A 24,618-nucleotide genomic window follows, 5' to 3' on the forward strand; every position below is an offset into this window, starting at 1 on the left:
TTCTCCATGTTGGTCAGGCTGGTCTCAAGCCCCCGACCTCAGTTGATCCCACCCGCCTTGGCCTCCCAAAGTGTTGGGATTACAGGCATGAGCCATCGTGCCCGGCCTTCATTTGATTCTTTTTACTTTTTAAAATATGGCTACTAGAAACTTAAAATTACATACCTGACTGTGTAATATTTTTTATTAGATAGTAGAGACAGCACAGCTCGACACTGTGCTATCCTACAAACACTTGGTTCTGTTCACTGCATGTAAGAGTAAATGAAAAACTTGCCTTGACACCAGAAACCATCCCCAATGGAGAAAGTGATCTAAAACAGGGCCAGTCTTTCCCTGCACCTCTGAAACATTGTTAAACTTATTTATTTGCTTAAAAAAAGTAGAAATAATTAGGTGTCTCCTTGGTATTAACTTGCATTTTAAAAAAAGGTTTCTAAAAAATCCAGTATGCTTTAAAAAGGCGTATGGTGTTTTTGAAAATACAGAGAATGAGTAATTGCTTATGTAGGAGAGGAAAGAGCGAATGTTTCTTTACTCATCATAAGGGTCACGGCTGACAGCCTTAAACAAGAGACAAATTAACAAGAGAGAAATGTAACAATTTATTGAATCATAGGTTTATGTGGCATAGGAGCCTTCAGAAATGAAAACCCCTGGCTGGGTACGGTGGCTCACGCCTGTAATCCCAGCACTTTCGGAGGCCTAGGCGGGCAGATCTTGAGGTCAGGAGATTGAAACCATCCTGGCTAACATGGTGAAATCCCGTCTCCACTTAAAAAAAAAAAAAAAAAAAAATATATATATATATATATATATATATATATATGGCTGGGCGTGGTGGCACAGGCCTGTAGTCTCAGCTACTTGGGAGGCTGAGGCAGGAGAATCGCCTGAATCCAGGAGGCAGAGGTTGCAATGAGCTGAGATTGCACCACTGCACTCTAGCCTGGGCAACAGATTGAGACTCTATCTGGAAAAAAAAAAAAAAAGAAATGAAAACCCCTTAAAGATGCAAGGGAAATGATCTGATTTTTTATGCTTGGCGTCCATGAAGCAGGGACAGGTGAGCTGATGGAAATAGACTGAGTGGGGAAACCCAGCAAGGCCTGTCCAGATTCTTCTTGGCCTCTATGTTGTGGCATTTCTTCCTACCCAGTGTGGGGTAGGACCTCTTTAGAATAAGGTCTTAATTTGTTTTTTCCTTTTCTTTTTTTTTTTGAGATGAAGTCTTGCTCCCATTGCCCAGGCTGGAGTGCAGTGGCGCGATCTCTGCTCACTGCAATCTCCACCTCCTGGGTTCAAGCGATTCTCCTTTCTCAGCCTCCCGAGTAGCTGGAATTACAGCTGTGCACCACCATGCCCAGCTAATTTTTGTTTTTTTAGTAGAGATGGGGTTTCACCATGTTGGCCAGGCTGGTCTTGAACTCCTGACCTCAGGTGATCCACCTGCCTTAGCCTCCCGAAGTGCTAGGATTACAGGTGTGAGCCAACTCGCTCAGCCAAGGTTCTCAATTTCTTCATGGCCAGCTGTTGTATAGAAAGGTGGTTGAGAGGAAGGTTAGAGTCATATTTTTTGGCTTTATGGCTAGCTTTGGGGAGAAAGGGGTTCTAGTTTCTATGACTTGCCTTGGGGGAGTATGAGGGGTGAGAGACAGGAGGGCAGGAGAAGGTCAGAGAGAAACTTTGCTTCTGAGGTCTTCGTTTCAGGGTTTTGTTTTCTGAGTCCCAACACATACAACCCAATCACCTAAATATATTAAGACATAGGCCGGGTGCGGTGGCTCACGCTTATAATCCCAGCACTTTGGGAGGCCTCGAGACCAGCCTGGCCAACAAGATAATACCCTGTCTCTACTAAAAATAAATCAGCCGGGTGTGGTGGCACGTGCCTGTAGTCCCAGCTACTCGGGAGGCTGAGGTAGGAGAATCACTTGAACCTGGGAGGTGGAGGTTGCAGTGAGCTGAGATTGTGCCACTGCACTCTAGCCTGGGCGAAAGAGTGAGACTCTGTCTCAAAAAAAAAAAAAAAAAAAAAAAAAAAAAAGACAGGCTGGGCGCAGTGGCTCACGCCTGTAATCCCAGCACTTTGGGAGGCTGAGGCGGGTGGATCACAAGGTCAGGAGTTCAAGACCAGCCTAACATGGTGAAACCTCATCTCTACTAAAAATGTAAAAATTAGCTGAGTGTGGTGGTGCACACCTATAGTCCCAGCTACTCTGGAGGCTGAGGCAGGAGAATTGCTTGAACCTGGGAGGTGGAGGTTACAGTGAGCCAAGATTGTGCCACTGCACTCCAGCCTGGGTGACAGAGCAAGACTCCATCTCAAAAAAAACCACATAACATGGTGTATCTTTGACCAAATTAAGATGGAAATCTTAATGGTGACAATTAAAATTTAGATCCTAGTTTAAAAACACATAGTGGATAATAGATTCAATTTTATAGTCTGCTCTTTCTATTTCAGGTAACAAAGATTTTCTTTCTTTCTCTCTCTTTCTTTCAATTTTATATTCTGCTGTTTTACAGGTAACATAAGGATTTTCTATCTTTCTCTCTCCTTCCTTCCTTCCTTCCTTCCTTCCTTCTTTCTTTCTTTCTTTTCTTTCTTTCTTGTGTTTGCTTTGTTGTCCAGGCTGGAGTGCATTGGCACAATCTCGGCTCACAGCAACCTCCACCTCGCAGGTTCAAGCAATTCTCGTGCCTCAGCCTCCTGAGTAGCTGAGATTATAGGCACCTGCCACCACAGCTGGCTGATTTTTTGTATTTTAGTGGAGATGGGGTTTCCCCACGTTGCCCAGGCTGGTCTCAAAGTCCTGACCTCAGGCAATCCACACATCTCTGCCTTCCAAAGTTCTGGGGTTACAGGCATGAGCCACCGCCCCCAGCCACATACGCATTTTTTTATATGAAAAATCTTTAGGCATAATATGACTTCACACAAATGTATGCCAGTTTTCTTCGCCATACCTCTATGGCATTTTTCCATTTCACCAACTTTTATGAAGAGAGAGTCACTTGAACAGTATGACAGTGCCAGAATAAGGTATAATTAAAGCACAGTGTATTTGTCCCTTAATCCTGCAGGAAAGGTGAAGTCCAGTGGGACATACACCTTGTCTTTTTGTTTATCTCCATATTCCCAGGACTTGGGAATATGTCAAGCATGTAATAGATGTTCAAATAAACATTATATATAATATATGTATATAATTTATTTATTTATTTACTGAGACAGAGTCTCGCTCTGTTGCCCACACTGGAGTGCAATGGCACCATCTCGGCTCAGTGCAACCTATTCCTCTCGGGTTCAAGCGATTCTCCTGCCTCAGCCTGCCTAGTAGCTGGGATTACAGGCGTGCACCACCACGCCCAGCTTATTTTTGTATTTTTAGTGGCGACAGGGTTTCACCATATTGGCCAGGCTGGTCTCGAACTCCTGACCTCATGATCCACCCGCCTCAGCCTCCAAAGTGCTGGGATTATAGGCATGAGCCACCATGCCTGGCTTACTTTATTTCTTATAAAGGGTTACAGCCTGCAAAGTGGCCATCCCGCAGGCTGGGAAGTACACTTTTTAAAAATTAGAGACAGGGTCTTGCTATGTTGCCTAGGCTGTTCTCAAATTCCTAGCCTCAAGTTACCCTCCTACCTTGGCCTCCTAAAACCAGAGGCAGGCACTTCAAAGGAGGTGGGTTCAGCTTTGTGCTGAATGGGTTGGCTAAACATACATATTCAACAAGTTATAAGAGGAGCTATAAATATTCATGAAGGCTGTCCTGACTCATGTATATTGAATAAACATGCAAATAGCATGTGACCCATGTTCACTTTGGGGTGGAGACTTAACATTTAAATGAATTTCAGTTAAGCCCTATACATCAAAAGATCTTTTCAGAACATGAAGGCACGTAAATATGCAGCCTCTGTGAATTGGCCAGAGCCAGTCCATGGTTGGTGGTCTTCTTATCAAGAGAAAGTTACTGAAATCAGTCTCTTGTCCAATTAAAGCTGTAGTTATGACTGGTGTAACAGGATTCAGTCAGTCAGCATCTGTGAGCTAGATGAGTTGTAATTGTTTTCATATCGCTTGTTCAAAAACATTTTTTATTTTTTTGAAACATAGTCTCACTCTGTCACCCAGGCTGGAGTGCAGTGAGCCACTGTGCCTGGCAAGACTTTTTTTTTTTTAGAGCAATTTTAGGTTCACAGCAAAGCAAAGCAGAAAGTACAGAGTTCTCATCCACCCTCTCCCCCACCGCTATGCCCAGCCTCGCTATTAACATCCTGCACCTGCAGAGTGGTACCTTTATTATAATCAGTGAACCCACGGTGATGCATCATTTTTGCCTAAAGCCCGTAGTTTATTTACTTCAGGGTTCATGCTTCCTGTTATCTATTCTGTGGGTTTGGATAAATGTATAATGACATGTATCCATCATTACAGTATCATACAGAATAGTTTGACTGCCCTAAAATTCACTTGTATTCTGCCTATTCATCCCTCTCTCCCTTCTACCCACTGACAACCACTGATCTTTCTACTGTCTGTAGTTTTGCCTTTTCCAAAATGTCATATAGTTGAAGTCATACAGTATGTAGCTTTTTCAGATTGGCGTCTTTCACTTGGTAATATGCACTTGAGATTCCTCCATGTTTCTTCATGGCTTAGTAGCCCATTTGTTTTTAGCACCAAATAATATTCCTAGGGATTGGTATTTTTTTTCCCACTTTACAGCTGAAGGAATAGGCACAGAAAGGATAAAGAACTTGCCCAGGGCCGGGTGTGGTGGCTCACGCCTGTGATCCCAGCACTTTGGGAGGCTGAGGTGGGTGGTCACTTGAGACCAGGAGTTCGAGACCAGCCTGGACAACATGGTGAAACTCTGTCTCTACTAAAAATACAAAAATTAGCCCAGCATGGTGGCACATACCTGAAATCCTAGCTACTCGGGAGGCTGAGGCATGAGAATCCCTTGAACCGTGGAGGTAGAGGTTGCAGTGAGCCGAGATTGTGCCACTGCACTCCAGCCTGGGCAACAGAGTAAGACCCTGTCTAAAAAAAGAGAATTGCCCAGGTGCAGTTTGTAGAGATCAGTCTGAGACCAGAGTCTGAGCTCTTAAACATTTTAGCATGCCTGTGAATCCTAGAGAAATTTGGCTTCTCATGGTGAAGTTCGTTGCATGACAGAGTTGAGGTCTTTGGAAACCCAGGGCAACAGACCTAGGCACTTTGCTTGCAGAAGGTATCCACAGCTTTCTGTATAGTGACAACAATAAAAAGCCTAGAAGATGAGACTGTTTCAAAAAGTTCAAGTATTTAGTTTAGAGAGAAAAATACTGTGTGCTTTTGAAATTTTGGTGGGACGAAGCATGGTGGCTCACATCTGTAAACAGCATCTTAGGAGGCCAAGGCAAGGGGATTGCTTGAGCCCAGGAGTTCGAGACCAGTCAGGGCACCATAGTAAGACCCAGTGTTTACAAAAAAAAATTTAAGAATTATCTGGGAGAGGTGGCACGTGCTTGTAGTCCCAGCTCTTGGGAGCCTGAGGCAAGAGGATTGCTGGAGCCCAGAAGTTCAAGGTTGCAGGGAGCTATGAACATGTCACTGCACTCCAGCCTGGGTGACACAGCGAGACCCTGTCTCTTAAAAAAAAAATTCTGTGCTGGGCGCGGTGGCTCATGCCTGTTATCCCAGCACTTTAGGAGGCTGAGGCAGGTGGATCACTTGAACTCTGGAGTTTGAGACCAGCTAGGGCAATACGGTGAAACTCCATCTCTATTAAAAAAATATGTAAATTAACAGGTCGTAGTGGTGCTCACCTATAGTCTCGGTTACTGGGATGCTGAGGTGGGAGGATCGCTTGAACCCAGGGGGCAGAGGTTACGGTGAGCCATGATTGATTGCACCACTGCACTTCAGCCTTGGTGAAAGAGTGAGACTGTGTCTCAAGAAAAAAAAAATTCTGGTTGAATGCACTGTCTGCTTTACCAGTTTGAGAAAATACTTCTCTTTCCTTACCCATAATTTTGTTGCCTTTCAGATTCTATCTGGGTGCTGACATCCAGCCACTTCTCTGACAATGAAGTACATCCTGGTCACTGGTGGGGTCATCTCAGGCATTGGTAAAGGGATCATCGCTAGCAGCATTGGGACGATTCTAAAATCATGTGGACTCCGAGTTACTGCCATCAAAATAGACCCCTATATTAACATCGATGCGGGCACTTTTTCACCTTATGAACATGGTATGAAAGAGAACCACTTCCCCCTTATAGCACTAGGCTCAACTGCATTCTTTCTTCCATTTTGGGTAATTTCCTTTAGGATGTAGTTCCAGATTTAGAGTGACTAGATGGCATGCTATGAATATGTGAATTTTCTCATGGTAATTGACACATTGTTCATACCTCTGATGACATTCCAAATTAATCAACCCTTTTGGAAACATTGTATCTTTTGCAATATGGATTCTGTTTCATTTTATCATAAAGGTAGTAGTATGTTTCTCTTAACATTTCCTACTGCCTGGAGTAGCTATTATTAATGGTGACATTTTGATGTATGAGTATATTCTATTTATTTTTTAAATGGCATTAGCCTTTACATGGTATTTTAAAAAAACTTTTTATATACAGGCAAAAAGTACATAAATCATGAGTGTACAGTTGGATGAATTTTTATTAGATGAACACACTGTGTAACCAGCCCCTGATCAAGAAACAGAAATGTTTGTGTCCCTTGTTGCTATCCTGTCCTCTTGTTTTTTTTTTTTTTTTTTTGAGACAGAGTTTCACTCCTGTTACCCAGGCTGGAGTGCAATGGCGCGATCTCAGCTCACCGCAACTTCCGCCTCCTGGATTCAAGCAATTCTCCTGACTCAGCCTCCCGAGTAGCTGGGACTACAGGTGCATGCCACCATGCCCAGCTAATTTTTTTTTTATTTTTAGTAGAGATGGAGTTTCACCATGTTGACCAGGACGGTCTTGATCTCTTGACCTCGTGGTCCACCCGCCTCGGCCTCCCAAAGTGCTGGGATTATAGGTGTGAGCCACAGCGCCCGGTCTGTTTTTGTTTTTTGAGACAGAGTCTCACTCTGTTGCCCAGTTTGGAGTACAGTGGCCAAGATCTTGGCTCAATGCAACCTCCACCTCTTGGGCTCAAGTGATCCTCCTGCTTCAGTCCCCTGGGTAGCTGGGATTTACAGGGGCACATCACCATGACTAGCTAATATTTGTATTTTTTGTAGAGCTCGGATTTCGCCATGTTACCCAGGCTGGTCTCAACCTCCTGGACTCAAGCAATCCTCCTACCTCCCAAAGTGGTGGGATTACAGTCATGAGCCACTGTGCCGAGCCTTGAATATTTTGTTTTAAATTAAATAGAGGGTATCTTACTGTTTTAATTTAGATTTCTTTGATTTTGATTTTGTTTGCGAATGACTTATTCAAGCCTGTGGTGGATTGTATTTTTGCTTCAAAATGTCACCCACCATCCCTCTGTGTAGTACATTTCCCTGCCCTTTGACCTTGGAGTTTGGCCACGTAGGATAGTTAACTTGTCCTGGTTTGTTTGGAACATTCCTGATTTTAAAACAGAAAGTCCTGTGTCCTGGGACCCCTCTTAGTCCTGGGCAAACCGAGGAGGTTGGTCATCATATTTGGCCACGTGATTTGTTTTGTTCTATGGGATGGTAGGGAATATTAACATACGCTCGTTGAAGCAGAAATGTCAAATGCATCTACGTGGTTTGGCTCAGTCTGTCTTGTGCTTCTGCCCTCTGCTGTGAGAACAGCCTGCTTTTCAGAGATTTCTCATTCAGTCTCGGTCCTGGAATGAGAAGACACAAAGAATAGACTCACAGTGACTCACAGCCCCCATGGGAGCTCTCCAAGAGGAAGAAATAAATGTTTTGTAATTTGCAGAGATTTTGAGGTTGTTTGTTCTGCGGCTTCATTAACTAATGCCATATGTTACACCAAAGTTTCTTTGGATTTCTTTAATGATTGTTATTATTTTTTTGAGGTGGAGTCTCACTCTGTTGCCCAGGCTGGAGTGCAGTGGGGTGACCTCGGCTCACTGCAACCTCCACCTCCAGGTTCACGTGATTCTCCTGCCTCAGCCTCCTGAGTAGCTGGGATTACAGGTGCCTGTCACCACGCCAAGCTAATTTTTGTATTTTTAGTAGAGATGGGGTTTCACCATGTTGGCCAGGATGGTCCCGAACTCCTGACCTCAGGTGATCCGCCCGCCTTGGCTTCCTAAAATGCTGGTATTTCAGGCGTGAGCCACCACATCCGGCCTATGATTTTTAAGAATAGTTTATGTAAAGTATATTAATTAATATTTATCACACCTATATATTTTTACCCTGCTTGAAAATTTGTCTTAATTTTACCTCTGTTAGTTGCTGATAAGTTTCAATTTACCGTTTATGTGATTAAATGTTATTAGCTGTTTCTTTTATGGCTTCTGCCTTCGATGTCACCTTTAAGCTTCTCCACCTCAGGAATATTTAAATACTCACATATATTTTCTTCTAGCACTTGCTAACACATCTGGAATTTAATTTGGTATGAGGTAAGCATGTAATATAATTTTTTTTCTGATTAGCCAACTATTCCTAATGTGTTGAAGATTTCATCCTTTCTCCACTGACTTGAAATACCACCTTTTAGCTAGGCATGGTGGTGTGCGCCTGTAGTCCCAGTTACTTGGGAGGCTAAGGTGGAGTGATTGCTTGGTCTCAGGAGTTTGAGATCAGCCTGGGCAACACAGTGAGACCCTGTCTCTAACAAATAAATAAATAAAATAAGGAAATACTACCTTTTATCATATACTAGATTTTTGTATGTATCTAGTCCTGTTTTTGTACTCTGTTCTGTTCATTTGATCTCTTTGCCTATTCCTGACTACCATTTTAATGGCTGCAGCTATTTATTATCAAGTAGGTCAGGACTATCTTCATTATTAATTCTTTTTTTTTTTTTGAGATAGAGTTTTGCTCTTGTTGCCCAGGCTGGAGTGCAATGGCACAATACTGGCTCACTGCAACCTCCTGGCTTCAAGTGATTCTACTGCCTCAGCCTCCCAAGTAGCTGGGCTTGCAAGCGTGCACCACCATGCCCAGAAAGCTTTTGTATTTTTAGTAGAGATGGGGTTTCACCATGTTGGACAGGCTGGTCTGGAACTCTGGACCTCAGGTGATAGGCCTCCCTTGGCCTCCCAAAAAGAGCTGCGATTACAGGTGTGAACCGCTGTGCTTGACCTTCTTTTTTTTAACTTCAAAATGTTGTGCCCACGCTGGAGTATAGTGGTGTGATCTTGGCTCACTGCAACCTCTGCCTCCTGGGTTCAATCAATTCTCCTGCCTCAGCCTCCTGAGTACCTGGGATTACAGGCACCCACCACCATGCCCAGCTAATTTTTATTTTATATTTTTAGTAGAGATGGGGTTTCACCATGTTGGTCAGGCTGGTCTCGAACTCCTGATCTCAGATGATCTGCTTGCCTTGGCCTCCCAAAGTGCTGGGATTACAGGCATGAGCCACCGCGCCTGGCCCTATTTGGTCAAATTTTATAAGAAATTGCATTGGGATTTTTGACAGATATTGCTTTAAATTTATAAATTAAGTTGGGGAAAAATTAAACACTCAAAATATTGACGGGCCCATTCAGGAACTTTATAAATGGCTCTCATTTTATTGATACATTCTTTTTTGTCTCTAAATTAAGATTTTTAGGTTTTCTTCATATATGTCCTCCAAGGCAGGCACTGTGGCTCACGAATGTAATCCTAGCACTTTGGAAGGCCGAGGTGGGAGGATGGCTTGAGCTCAGGAGTTTGAGACCAGCCTGGGCAACATAAAAAATTGTCACTACAAAAAAATTTTAGAAATTAGCCAGGTCTAGTGGTGCATGCCTGTAGTCCCGGCCACTCAAGAGGCTGAGACAGGAAGATTGCTTGAGTCTGGGAAATAGAGGCTGCAGTGAGCTATGATCACGCCATTGCACTCCAGGCTGGGTGACAGAGTGAGACTCTGTCTCAAAAAAAAAAAAAAAAAAAGACAACATATATGTTCTTCACATTTATTTGAGGTTTATTTCTGAGTATTTCATCTAATTTCCTTTGCGAATGGTCTTTTTAATTAATATTTTAAAACCATATTATTTTTACTAATATTAATAAAGTCACACTAAATTCCTTTATGTAATAGAAAGCTTTTGAGTATTTCGGTTTTGTGCATTTGTTTATGTTATTACGTGTTTGCATATCTATTTTAATCTTCTACTCACTATTATTCTTTATAGGGATTATTTATTGTCTTGGCAATCTCACCTGTTTTTCTTCCAATTAAACTTTAATGTTACTGTCAAGTTAAAAAAAATCTGTTGGGATTTTTATTACAATGACATTATATCTAATCAATTGTTTTCGAAGTCCTATCTATAATTTATCTTTGTCTTTTAGGAACGTAATGTATGCATGCTTTTCTTTTTCTTTCTTTTTTGAGACAGAGTCTCGCTCTGTTCCCTAGCCTGGAGTGCAGTGGTTAAATCTTGGCTCACTGCAATCTCCCAGGCTCCAGCAATCCTCCAACCTCAGTCTCTGGAGTAGCTGGGACTACAGGTGTGCACCACCACACCTGGCTGATTTTTGTATTTTCTGTAGAGATGGGGTTTTGTCATGTTGCCCAGGCTGGTCTCAAACTCGTGAGTTCAAACGATCTGCCTGCCTCGGCCTCCCAAAGTGCTGGGATTACAGGTGTGAGCCACTGTGCTTGGCCTCATGTGTGCATACTTTTAAAATTTGGTAATTAAAACTTTGAGATCTTTGCCCTATACTCTGAGTATTGCCAAATTGGATTTGGCCTGAATTAACTGAAGAAATTTCAGAGATTTTCCCCCAACCTCGCCCAAGAAAAGTGTGTGAGAAGATGATCAAAGGAAAACTTTTCCATAGATTGGTGATTCTTGATTACATGAGAAAGTGGAATTTGAACTGTAAATGGAATTTGGGAAATAAAAAAGTACTGTGACCAGGTGCAGTGGCTCACGCCTGTAATCCAGGCACTTTGGGAGGTTGGAGGTCAGGGGTGGCGGGGGGTGGATTACTTGAGGTCAGGAGTTCGAGACCAGCCTAGCAAACGTGGTGAAACCCTGTCTCTATTAAAAAAAAATACAAACATTAGCTGGGCATGGTGATACATGTCTGTAATCCCAGCTACTTGGGAAGTGATGAGAATTGCTTGGATCCAGGAGTTGGAGGTTGCAGTAAGCTGAGATTGTGCCACTGCACTCCAGCCTGGGTGACAGCGAGACTCTGTCTAAAAAAAATTGAAAACAAAAATTGAAAAAAATAAAAAAAAATTGTGATATCAATTTACTTTTTCCCTTAAAATTAATCTTCTAGAGCATAGTTATGTACCTTAGAATGGATAAGTAAATGAGGATATAAAAGGTTTCTGATTAAGTTTGTAAGTTAGTCAACCATCCTTTTTCCTATGTACATCTAACAGTAGGAATAAATGATAGTTTTGTTAATGGGGGAGAGGTTCAATTCTTACAAGGTGGCTTTAGAAACATATGACGCCCAGTCAACACCCGGAAGTGACAATAGAGATCTACAGACGGGTCTCATTAAAGTGGGTGGTCCTCGTGTGATGAAGTCTGCACCTGTCTTTTATGACGGTGCGTTTGTTGAGCACGTAGCATATGGCACACACAGGCCTTTTTTCTCACTTTCGCCAAGTTGCCTTGTGGGTTAGCTGTGGCCTTGCTTTGTCATTTACTGTCTAATTGTGGCTTTAACCAAGATGAGAATCAAGGTAAAAGTTTCTTATTGCCATTCCAGAGCCAAGGATACTGATGCTTGGAAGTAAAATGCTGTTTGTTTTTAAAATTGCTGTTTTCAAGTCTTTTTTTGTGTGGCGTATTTTGAGTTTGGAAAAGCTAAATTTTGAAGACAGAGTTTCAGTAGTTTTAAAAAAAACACAATAGAATACTATGAATAGAATTTTCTGATGCATTTTCTGGGATAGAATTGAATTGTTAATTTCTCCACCAACAAGGAGATGGTGATAGAATATGGCTTAGAAATACATCTTTTACCAGCTCTTTGATAAAAATATGTTCATCTTTGAAAAATCTACTGGAAGCAAAGTTTTGATTTTTCCATTGCCTTTTTAATCCTAGGTGAAGTCTTCGTCTTAAATGATGGAGGAGAAGTTGATTTGGACCTTGGAAATTATGAAAGATTTTTGGATATTAGTCTTTATAAAGACAACAACATCACCACGGGGAAGATATATCAGCATGTGATTAATAAAGAGAGGCATGGCGATTACCTGGGGAAAACAGTGCAAGGTATTATATTCCATAGACGTGTCGGAGCCCTGTGTGCTGAACATCCTTGTGCTTCTCAAAAGTAGAACTGAAGGCTGGTGCGGTGGCTCATACCTGTAATACCAACACTTTAGGAGGCCGAGGCCGGTGGATTGTCTGAGGTTAGGAGTTCAAGACCAGCCTGGCCAACATGGTGAAACTCTGTCTCTACTAAAAATACAAAAATTAGCTGGGCGTGGTGGCTCGTGCCTGTAATCCCAGCTACTCAGGAGGCTGAGGCAGGAGAATTGCTCGAACCCAGGAGGCAGAGGTTGCACCACTGCACTCCAGCCTGGGCGACAGAGCGAGACTCTGTCTCAAAAAAAAAAAAAAAAAAAAAAGTAGAACTGAAAATGTCACAGTCACTGTGCTCTACAAGTTCTAATCCTTTTAAAATTATTGTATTTTCATTTTCCAAAAAAGTGTCAAGTTCACCCTCCACGTTCCTGATTATATTTTCATCACTCTTTTTCTTTTTTAAATTTATTTTTAAAGGTAGTCAAATTTAGCAGTGGAGGGTTGTAGACCAACCCTCCATTAGTGGCACTAATGTTAAAAAGTTCTGATAACTCACTGCCATCAGACCAGCCTCTTTTTTATGTATTGTCATTCATTGTTCTCCTTCGTCGATGTATCTCTTTTTTTTCTCTCTCTCTCTCTGTTTCTCTCTCAGCTTTTGTTTAGAAAAGCCATGGAGAAACATGTATTATCTTTACCTAATTGGGGTGCGGCCTTTTGATTTGTCTTTTTTTTTTTTTTTTGAGACAGGGTCTCGCTGTGTCGCCCAGGCTGGAGTGCAGTGGTGCGATCTCCGTTCACTGCAACTTCTGCCTCCTGGGTTCAAGCGATTCTCCTGCCTCAGCCTCCCTAGTAGCTGGGATTACAGGCACGTGCCACCATGCCTGGCTAATTTTTGCATTTTTAGTAGAGACCACGTTTCACCATGTTGGCCTATCTCCTGACCTCGTGATCCACCCGCCTCGGCCTCCCAAAGTGTTGGGATTATAGGCGTGAGCCACCATGCTGGCTATTTCTTGTTCTCTGTGATTGGTTGATTTCAAGACAAATGGCCTAACGTGTAAATGACTAAGCCGAAATCACATCACCACATGTGCATTGCAATGTGGGAAGAAAAAAAACTAGGACTATAGCTTGGGTAACTTGCCGGGTGACTTTCAGGTGACTGGGGAGGTCTAAAGCACATTACTTTCTCGGGAGCATGGAATAAACTTTCGTGTTATTCTTCTTTCTACAGTTGTCCCTCACATTACTGATGCTGTCCAGGAGTGGGTTATGAATCAAGCCAAGGTGCCAGTGGATGGTAATAAGGAGCCCCAAATATGCGTTATTGAGGCAAGCATATAACTTTCTTTATAAAATTATATCCTGCTGGGTCTTTGAGCATCTGATCTTCATTCATTTGACAAATACTTACACACGCCCTCCTGAGTGCCAGACACTGGGCCAGGACGTGGGGTCACAGCAAGGAATAACATAGATGGCTTCTGTCTTTGTGGTCACAAGTCAGTGGGCAAGATTGGCATTAAACAGATAATCATACATACTCCTGGGTGGACGTGCAGTGAACTGCTAGTGGAGACTGATCAGCTGCTTGATAAAGCCAGCGTGAGGGTCTCCTCTATGCCAGGGCCTGCGATGGGCACAGTCTCTGCCCTAGGGGAGCTTGCTCACAACGCAGTTCACACACAACAAACCACACTCTAGTGCATGCTACTTGAAAAGTATTTCCGAAGTGCTTTGGAAGTAAAGACACACTGGGTTAGCGAAGTCAGGTGGTAGAGGTGATCAATGATCAGTATCAGCTGTTTAAAGAAAGAAACTAGTGGCTGGGCGAGGTGGCTCATGCCCGTTATCTCAGCATTTTTGGATGCTTTGGTGGGAGGATTGCTTGAGCCCAGGAGTTTGAGACAGCCTGGGCAACATGGTGAAACCCTGTCTCTACAAAAACTACAAAAATTAGCTAGGCATGGTGGTATGCACCAGTAGTCCCAGCTACTTGAGAAGCTGAGGCGGGAGGATCGTTTGAGTTCGGACAGTTTGAGGCTGCAGAGAGCCATGATCGCACCAGCCCTCCAGCCTGGGCGATGGAGCCAGACCCTGTCTGAATTTAAAAAAAAAGGTAGTATTTGAACTTGCCACTTGTTCACTTCCTTCACCTTGTTCCCTTCCTCTCCATGTGCAGAATGAGAATGTTAATCCATATCCTCCTCCTCTAAATGTCAGTTGGCTTAATTGCCCCGTGAAAGAGCAGAATAACGAACAGTTTGGTTCTTGGAGTCAGTCTGCCTCGGTTCGTATTTCTGCAGGGACCCCTGAACCGTGTATACCTCAGTAATTAAGAGTCTGAAGGCAAACTGTCTGGGTTTGTAGCCTAGCAAGGTCACTTACAGGGGGCGGGAGGGGGGTGGTGGTAGCAGGAGTGACCTTGGGCAATTTGCTAACTTCTCTGTGCCTGTTTAACTCATTGTTTTGAGGATTAAATAAGTCTCTACACTTATTGCTTAGAATGGTGTCACAGATCTAGCAAGTGCTTAAAAATTATTAGCTACTATTAAGATGCCTGTATGACTTTTAGAAAATTCTCACAATTTCAATGTCCTCATTTGTAATAATGTGGTAATAATATAATATTGTAATAATAAGATAATAACAGGATTGTTCAGGGATTAAATGCAATAATATGGAGCACTTTGCAATGTCTGGCATTTAGGAAGTGCTCAGTAAATGTAAATTAGCTATTATTATGGTCATCATTGTGTTAGCAGACATCATACTATGTAGAAGATCCATTTTCTTAACGGTAGAGCTGATAAAGTTACTGGTTAGTTATTTTTTAGAGAGAAGATCTCGCTATGTTGCCTTGGGCTGGAGTGCAGTGGCTATTCACAGGTGTGATCAAAGCTCACTGTAGCCTCGAATTTCTGGGCTCAACCAATCATCTTGCCTCAGCCTCCCAAGTAGCTGGGACTACAGGTGTACCACCACCGTGCCTGTCAAATTATTAATTTTATTCCTTATTCTACCCTTGAATTGACTTGTTTGCCTTCACAATGATTAATTTAGCACTTAATATGTACTAACCCTGATGACGCTGCTGGGGATGTGAGATTTAGCGTGATCTGACTCCTGCTCTTCAGGAGCTCATTGGCTGGATTTTAAATTTCATGGAAACAGAGAAACTGACAAACAGAACCTCTTCTCCATTATAATCCTGATGTTTATATTTGCTTTTTGAATGCTGGTGGTCAACCATCCTCTTTGGTTCATTGTAAGTTGTGTTCAACAGTTGTGTCTGTGCACCATTTAAGCTTTTGAAGGACTGCCAAACCTGATTTTTAGTTTTAAGCATAGAGGAGCTGTTGAAATGTCTTCATATCAGTGGAACTGACAGTTTTTATTTATAATAGCGTGAGTTATCTTGGCATCAACCTGAAATAATTTATGCTTGTCTTAAAGGAATAACAGGTTTCCTTCTTTTTCTTGTTTATTTTCCAAAAAAGACGCAGCCAGGTGTGATGGTTTGTAGTCCCAGCTACTTGGGAGGCTGAGGCTGCAGTGAGCCATGATCTCACTACTGCACTCCAGCCTGGGTGGCAGAGTGAGACCCTGTCTCTAAAAAAAATAAAAAAAGGAAAAGAAAAAAAGACTCCTTTCATTAAAGACAAAGGCAAAAACAACTTTGCACATCTCATAAATTTGCTGCTGCTTCCATTTCAGCATAAAGTATTGTTATAGGTGATATTTTCCATTTTATTTGGGGCAACAGTTAACTTCAAACTATTCCAGTAGTAATATTGAAGGTTTCTGAACACCGTGATGATGGTGACCTAGAGGTATGGTAATGGGAATTTCTGAATTAGCAGGGAGAATGTAGTACCACTATTGACCACGAGAGGGCAGAAGCGGATAATGTTTAAAGTTGGCCTCCTTTTCGAATTCACTATTATTGACTCCCAGAGGACGTCCATCAAAACACAGAGGATGTATGCATACGGTTTAGTTTAAGTGCAGACCTCTTTTTTTTTCCTTAGAGAAAATAAATAATTTTCAAAAATTAGATTTTGGTGCCCTGTAGTTAGTGGGTACTTACACTCACTTCTCCACCCTCTCCCCCAAGTTCCTGATTACATCATGTGATGTTTTCGCTTCTTCGAGTTTTTTTTTTTTTTTTTAAAGAGACAGTGTCTTGCTCTGTACCCTAGACTGGCATGCAGCAGCATGATCATGACTCACTGCAGCCTGGACCTCTCCAGGCTCAAGCAATCCTCCCACCTCAGCCTCCTGAGTGGCTGGAACCATAGGCGCCGTGCCACCATGCCCAGCTAATTTTTAAAATCCTTTTTCGAAGGCAAGTTCTCACTTTGTCGCCCAGGCAGGTCTCAAACTCCTGGGCTCAAGTGATAGTCCTGTCTCCCAAAGTGTTGGGATTACAGGCGTGAGCCACTGCCCCCAGCCCTGGCTTTGGTTCTGTTGTGATTTTGGCAACAGGTATTAGAACACTGTTACTTAGGGCTTATACTGAATTTCAGGACCTTTCTGTCCTGTCCCGACTACTAAACTAACCCCCAGTGCTGCATGCAGGGTACTGGGCTCATGCCCTCAAGGAGCTTACAGTCTAGTTGGGTAGAGAGGCAGGAAACAAAGACAGAAATGAAATAGAGGCAAGATGTGCTGAGTTTCTAGGATGGGTACAGTGCTGTGACAAGGGTTGGTGGGATGTAGGCCGCTTTAGGTGGGGGGTCAGAGTCTGCCCTCCGAGGAGGATGCATTTCTCCTGGACTGGAGGATAAAGAGAGGATAAAGAGAGGTTGCTGTAGATAAAGAAGGAGGGTAGGAGGGTTTGAGGGGCAGGAATGAAGAGCATGGAGTATCCAAGAGGCCAGTGGGGAGAGGATCAGATGGCACTTGTAGACTCAGTAGTGCAAGGGCCAGATCCTGAGAGCCTTTTTTTTTTTGAGACAGAGTCTCGCTCTGTCACCCAGGCTGGAGTGCAGTGGCGCCATCTCGGCTCACTGCAGCCTCCACCTCCCAGGTTCAAGCGATTCTCCTGCCTCAGCCTCCTGATGAGCTGGGAGTACAGGTGCATGCCACGATGCCCAGTTAATTTTTGTATTTTTAGTAGAAATGGGGTTTCACCACGTTAGCCAAGATAGTCTTGATCTCCTGACCTTATGATCTGCCAGCCTCGGCCTCCCAAGGTGCTAGGATTACAGGCATGAGCCGCTGTGCCTGGCCTCAGTGCTAGTTTCAATGAAGCAGAGGGCTACTGAAGAGTACACACGTGGAGAAATCTTTAATAAAGCTTTATTTTTTATTTTAATATTTTTTCAGAGGCAGGATCTCCCTCTGTCACATAGGCTGGAGTGCAGTGGCATGAGCATGCCTTGCTGCAGCCTGGACCTCCTGGGCTCAAGTGATCCTCCTGCATTGGCCTCCTAAAGCGCTGGGATCACAGGCATGAGCTGCCGCGCCCAGCCACAATCTAGTGGTTTTGAACATATTTACGAACCTCTGTGTAACCATCTGACTTTAGTTCTTATGCTCGGTTTATTCAGAACTCTTTTCATTAGCCTGTGTATCGTGGAAGGTGTGTTGTCATTTGTGTCTTTTTTTGTTCATTTTGCATTCCCAGCTGGGAGGCACCATTGGAGACATCGAAGGAATGCCGTTTGTGGAAGCGTTTAGACAATTCCAGTTTAAGGCGAAAAGAGAGAATTTCTGTAATATCCACGTTAGCCTTGTCCCACAGGTGAGCTTTCCAGATAAGTATGTGGACAGCAACTTTGATAAGTTTTCCTATGATATTCTATGTGTCCCACATGTGGAAGTGGGGTACCATTAATCATCTATAGGAACTGGTGTCCAGTGTGCTGACGGAACCCCATTTCTTTTCAGCTCGAAGCTACCGGAGAACAAAAAACCAAACCCACCCAAAACAGTGTTCGCGCACTGAGGGGGTTAGGCCTGTCTCCAGATCTGGTGAGTTGAGGACAGTGGGTAAGTCTATCCCGAAGGTCTCTGGGAGCAGGCCCTTCACTTTTTTTTTTTTTTTTTGAGATGGAGTCTTGCTCTGTCACCCAGGCTGGAGTGCAGTGGTTCGGTCTTGGCTCACTGCAACCTCCGCCTCCCAGGTTCAAGCGATTCTCCTGCCTCAGCCTCCAGAGTATCTGGGATTACAGGCGCATGCCACCACGCCTGGCTAATTTTGGTATTTTTAGTAGAAATGGAGTTTTGCCATGTTGGCCAGGCTGGTCTTGAACTCCTGACCTCAGGTGATCTGCCTGCCTTGGCCTCCAAAGTGGTTGGGATTACAGGTGAGAGCCACCGCTCCTGGCTGCCCTTCGCTTTATCTTTATCATCATCTGAGTCCTTTGTTGTTCTCAAATGGCTCCTATGACAATGAGTTTTTCTATATGGGAGCCGAGAAAGCCTTATTCCCTTAGCTTCGAGTGTTGCTTCAATCTGTTCTTCCCTAGGCCCTCATTTGATGGGCCACACTGATAGCTGGGCAAGTGTGATGTCCTGTCATTTATACGATTCCTGGATTCTTTAGAATGAAGGTGAGACCTTGAGGATTTTCCTGTGACTCTGCTAGGATGGGTTATCACTGCTCTTTTTTTTTTTTTTTTTTTTTGAGATGGGATCTGGCTCTGTCACCCAGGCTGGGGTACAGTGGCGTGATCTCGGCTCACTGCAACTTCTGCCTCCTGGGCTCAAGTGATTCTCCCACCTCAGCCTCTTGAGTAGTAGATACTAGAGGTGCATGCCACCACACCTGGCTAATTTTGGTGTTTTTTTTTTTTAAAAAGACTAGTCAAGTGCAGTAGCAAGAAGGGGGGAAAGAGAAGAACAAGGAGTTCGATCTGTAACTGACTGAACAATCAATTGAGATAACTCACTACCTTCAGACCAGCTGATGTGTTTTTTTTAGAGACAGGATTTCACTATGTTACTCAGGCTGGTCTTAAAGTCCTGGGCTCTACCAATCCTCCTGCCTTGGCTTCCTAAAATGCTGTAATTACACCATGCCCAGCCTACTGCTCTTATTTTTAGTCTAAACAGTGATGTGGCCTTATAGCTGGTGATCCAGTCATCACCAATAGTCCCCTTCAGAGGTTGGCAGATAATGGCCCACAGCTTGGGTGCCTGTTTTTGTAAATGAAGTTTTATTGGCTCGCAGTCACGCCCATTCATTTACATATTATCTGTAGCTGCTTTCACATTGCACCAGGATTGAGGATTAGGACAGTGACTGTGTGACCTGCAAACCTGAAATATTTCCCATCTGGCCCTTTTTTTTTTTTTTTTTCCTGTGGGGGTGGGACCGGCTGGGCCTGATCACCTGGCTCCCTGCCTCAGAGCCTTTTTTTTTTTTTTTTTAGTTGAACGGTTGGCTCTCTCCCAGGTGTTCTGGTCGCCTGTTGAAAAGGCGCCGGGATCTGTGTGATTTCCCGTATGGCGACCCACTGCGCCGGCTGAAACAGCAGTGCTGAGATTTGTGGCGCTTTTTTGCCCAGGAATCTCCTGGCCTGGCTCCCTGTTTCAGTCTCCCTTTTTTTTTTTTTTTTTAAATCAGATGAATGAGCGACTCTGCCTTCCTGGAGCTTCCCAGAGCTCCCCTTGCTGTCTAACAGGGGGCCCAGTCCCGTTTACTCTGCACCAGCAACTGCTGTGCCAGGGCGCCAGAAAAACAGCCACGCCAGCCAAAACAGCCATGCTGGCCAAAACAGCCATGCTGGCAACCTGCGGGGCTCCTCTGCCTGGGAATTTCCTGGTCTGCGGGCAATAAAAATCCATCTGGAAATGCAGCGTCCACTCACCCTCTGTGCTTTCACTGGGAGCTGCACTCCTGAGCTGCTCCTACTGGCCATCTTGGATCTTCCTCCCCATCTGGCCCTTTTGATAAAAAGTTTGCAACCTCAATGTAGCTCTTTTCTTGTAGTTAATGAAGCAACATTTGTGAGCCTGGACTCTTCACCAGAGATGTCTCAATGTTTCCAGTTCTTACTGATAAATTTGTGTTTCGAGTTCTTACTGATAAATTTGTGCTGAATTTGACTATAGTTATATCAGTGCTCAGAGCAATTTCGAATAGTGCAGTGGAATTCCCAAAGTGAACAAGTACATACTTGGTCAAGTCTCCTGTAGTAAAAAGAAATGAATGTGCTGAAAGTGAATCCTGTTTGCTGAAGCATGCATAACTGGCTTTGACAGATTGTCTGCCGAAGTTCAACACCCATCGAGATGGCCGTGAAGGAGAAGATTTCTATGTTTTGTCACGTGAACCCTGAACAGGTTGGTGCTGCTCTTTAGGTTTTATTGTCTGGCAGGCACTTCTGCTGATGCCAGTGTTTTGCCCCTCTTCAATGATCATATTACTTTTCACGGCATTTATGCAAGCGCTGGGGGACTCTGATCCCACGACTCCCTAGCCTTTAAGTGAGATAGGATGCATGTTTCTTTGCGTGATCACTGAACTTATGGCACAAAACCAGGATGGCCTTTATTTTTTTTTCTTGAGACAGAGTCTCACTCTGTCACCCAAGCTGGAGTGCAGTGGCACAGTCTCAGCTCACTACAACCTCCACCTCCCGGGTTCAAGCAATTCTCTCACGTCAGCCTCCTGAGTAGCTGAGATTACAGGTGCCCGCCACCATGCCTGGCTAATTTTTTTGTATTTTTAGTAGAGACAGGGTTTCACCATGTTGGCCAGGATGGTCTCAAACTCTTGGGCTCAAGTGATCCACCCACCTCGGCCTCCCAAAGTGCTAGGATCACACGCATGAGCCATTGTGCCTGGCCTACCAGGGTGGGCTTTTAACTCACAGTCAAACCTCTAGAGAGAGAACCACATGAAGCCTCCTTATCATCTCTTTATGTTGTCTTTCCTTCCGGGACACTTACTGCTTTCACTCACTTCTCCTTTCTACCTAAGTCACCCCAAACACACGAGCACATGGACCATTCGCACTAGCTCTTCTGACAACATCAGTGGACTCAGTTCACTTCATTGGTACAGAAATCGTACTGTGATGTGGGCTTGGGTCCTCTGCTCTGCAGGACTTTCCACCTCGGTATTCGGATAATTTGCTTTTCTTTTTTCTTTCCTTCTCTTATTCCAATAAGGCTTGGGTATAAGGGATTGGAGTTGCCTGTAGTTTAAAGAGAGTGATATAAATGGCGCTCAGGAAAAGGGTGAGGTTTGGCAGGAAGCTTTTCTTCAGAGTGTAACTCTGGGTTCTCGGAACTCTAAAAATGATCAAATTGAATTTTGGCATCTTGGAAAGCCGTCTGATGAAGAGCCCCCTGCCTGATGCCTCAGAGTCACTGCAGAAGTCTGAACTACTTTGAAAAATGTGATAGCAGATTGAAGGGACGCTTCTGCGTTTGTATGTTGTTGTGCCATTTTGTTTGCATCCAATCTTTTTTTTTCTTTTGTGAGACAGAGTTTCGCTATTGTCACCCAGGCCGGAGTGGAGTGGCACAGTCTTGGCTCAGTGCAACCTCTTCCTCCCAGTTTCAAGCAATTCTACTGCCTCAGCTTCCTGAGTAACTGGGATTACAGATGTGCGCCTTCACACCTGGTTACTTTGTGTATTTTGAGTAGAGACGGGGTTTCACCATGTTGACCAGGCTGGTCTCGAACTCCTGAACTCAGGTGATCCACCTGCCTTGGCTTCCCAAAGTGTTGGGATTACAGGCGTGAGCCACCACACCTGATCTGTCCAATTGTTTTGTGTACACTTCTTCTTTTTTTTTTTTTTTGAGATGGAGTTTCGCTCTTGTTGCTGGAGCTGGAGTGCAATGGTGCGATGTTGGTTCACTGCAACCTCTGCCTCCCAGGTTCAAACGATCCTCCTGCCTCAGCCTCCTGAGTTGCTGGGATTATAGGTGCATGTCACCACGCCCGGCTAATTTTTGTATTTTTAGTTGACATGGGGTTTCGCCGTGCTGGTCAGGCCGTTCTCGAACTCCTGACTTCAGGTGATCTGCCCATCTCGGCCTCCCAAAGTTCTGGGGTTAGAGTTTTCTAACTAAATAAAGCTAACCTTGTGCAAATTCTGATGCTAGGTTTGGTTGCTGGTTTTTCGTGTGTGTGTGTGTGTGTGTGTGTGTGTGTGTGTGTGTGTGTGATATCAGTATAAATAAACTGCCAGTCTCTCCCGAATTTTGTCTCATTCTTGTGGCATATTTGAGTCGATTTGACTAAGTATGGTGATTTCTCATCATCACGTAGGTTATATGTATCCATGATGTTTCTTCCACATACCGAGTTCCCGTGCTTTTGGAGGAACAAGGCATCGTGAAACATTTTAAGGAGAGATTGCACCTGCCCATTCGTGATTCTTCAAGTAATTTGCTTTTCAAGTGGAGAAATATGGCTGAGAGGTAAGCGAAAGGAATTACTTGTATAATCTTCAATAATTCTTGAGTTTGGGAGTAGAACTGAGACCTACTTGAAAGGCTGTGTCATATTTGGCGTTCTGCATGTGTGCACATTTTGGTCTCGATATGTCTAAAGATGGAGCTCACTGTTATGGTGCTTTGCTGTATTATCTGAAGATTTCTGGAGCCTTCAATTTTGTTGTTATACATAAACCAAAGCGAATTAAAGGAATTTGAATTCTGGAAGGATTTTTTTTGTTTTTAATTCTGGAAGGATTTCGATTTATTTACTAGTTCATTTTTTAGTTTCTGAGTATTTTAAAGTTTTTCTTTTTTTTTCTATTTCGAGAGTCTCACTCTGTTGCCCAGGCTGGAGTGCAGTGGTGCCATCTCCACAGCCTCCTGGGCTTGAGTCATCCTCCCACTTCAGCCTCCCGAGTAGCTGAGATTAGAAGCATGCACCACCACACTCGGCTAAGTCTTGTATTTTTTTTGTAGAGACAGGATTTTTCCATGTTACCCAGGCTGGTCTTGAACTCCTAGGCTCAAGCGATCTGCCCACCTTGGCCTCCCAAAATGCTGGGATTACAGGCGTGAGCCACTGTGCCCGGCCTTAAAACTGTTTAGTTTTAAATGTTGCAGGTTTTTTGTTCTGCTTTTTTGTTTTGCTTGTTTTTAAGATTTGGCTAACTTTTCCTGAAGAAAATCCTTTTGAATGGGAAGTTGTGGCTGTGCTATGTTTGTTTCATCCTGCAGTCATTAACTATTCAGCATCATTATTAAAACTCTTGATAGATTCTAGCTTTCAGACAACCATATTAATCTGAGCAAAGTTTCTCTAATTTGAAGGTATATGAAAATTAAGCTGGGTGCAGTGGCACGTACCTGTAGTCTCAACTACTCGGGAGGCTGAGGTGAGAGGATCACTTGAGCCCAGGAGTTGGAGGCCAGCCCAAGCAACGTAGCGAAACACTGTCTCTTAAAAAAAAGGGAAATTAAGTCCCTGTCACTTGTTTTCTTTCTTTCTTTTGTTTTTTTGAGACGGAGTGATGCTCTGTTGCCCAGGCTGGAGTGCAGTGGCGTGATCTCGGCTCACTACAACCTCTGCTTCCTGGGTTCAAGTGATTCTCCTGCCTCAGCCTCCTAAGTAGCTGGGATTACAGGCGCCCCCCCACCACGTCCAGCTAATTTTTTTGTATTTTTAGTAGACATGGGGTTTTACCATGTTGGCCAGGCTGGTCTCGAACTTCTGACCTCAGGTGATCTGCCGGCCTAAGCCTCCCAAAGTGCTGGGATTACAGGTGTGAGCCACCGTGCCCGGTCCTGCTTTCTGTTACTAAATGTAGTTGAGATGGGACTATTTGGGCAGCTTAGGTCAGCGCCAGTAGGTGCAGCTGTTACATATGTAGGTTCCGGATTGACATCCTGGTTCCTCCTATCAGCTGTGTGAGTTTGGGTAATTACTTAACTTCTCTCGCTTGTTCTCCCATCTATCTATAACAGGGGGATACCAGTGCCTACCTAGTGGCAATTATGAGAAAACCCTGTAAGGCCTTACCATCGAGTCAGGTGCTATAATAAATATTGGTTGCTGTTGTTGGTAACCATAATTAAAACGATTTGATGGTGACAAAATCACTGACCCTGGTAGAGGACTAATCAGATTGAGGTTCTCTTACCCTTTCATTTACAATGAAAAAAAATGCTTTAGACTTTCTGGGGCAAGTGGAATCAGGAAAAAAGAGCAGTTTCTGAGCTTAGATTCTCTAAAACCCCTGCTCTCTAGAGTCCTTAAAGTGCCAGTCATTTCACAAAAATTTTCTAAG

The 24,618-nt window shown here is 43.7% G+C and overlaps 1 protein-coding gene across 11 annotated transcripts in view; it reads left to right on the forward strand.

The window, feature by feature from the left end:
• The window catches only part of CTPS2 (CTP synthase 2), a 215,600-nt gene that overhangs the window by 1,728 nt on the left and 189,254 nt on the right, over positions 1-24,618 (forward strand). For all 11 annotated transcript variants that reach the window (XM_021674807.2, XM_021674812.2, XM_064364501.1 and 8 more), the window contains 7 exons: positions 6,045-6,249; positions 12,197-12,367; positions 13,641-13,738; positions 18,039-18,155; positions 18,302-18,385; positions 20,621-20,701; positions 22,644-22,795. In XM_021674807.2, coding sequence (XP_021530482.1) covers positions 6,084-6,249; positions 12,197-12,367; positions 13,641-13,738; positions 18,039-18,155; positions 18,302-18,385; positions 20,621-20,701; positions 22,644-22,795 — 869 coding nt within the window. In that variant the 5' untranslated portion in view covers positions 6,045-6,083. The remainder of the gene's footprint in view (positions 1-6,044; positions 6,250-12,196; positions 12,368-13,640; positions 13,739-18,038; positions 18,156-18,301; positions 18,386-20,620; positions 20,702-22,643; positions 22,796-24,618) is intronic.

Source organism: Aotus nancymaae, unplaced genomic scaffold (genome assembly GCF_030222135.1).
Source record: "Aotus nancymaae isolate 86718 unplaced genomic scaffold, 86718_ANA_hifiasm-v0.15.2.pri h1tg000058l, whole genome shotgun sequence".
NCBI classification, from domain to species: Eukaryota; Metazoa; Chordata; class Mammalia; order Primates; family Aotidae; genus Aotus; species Aotus nancymaae.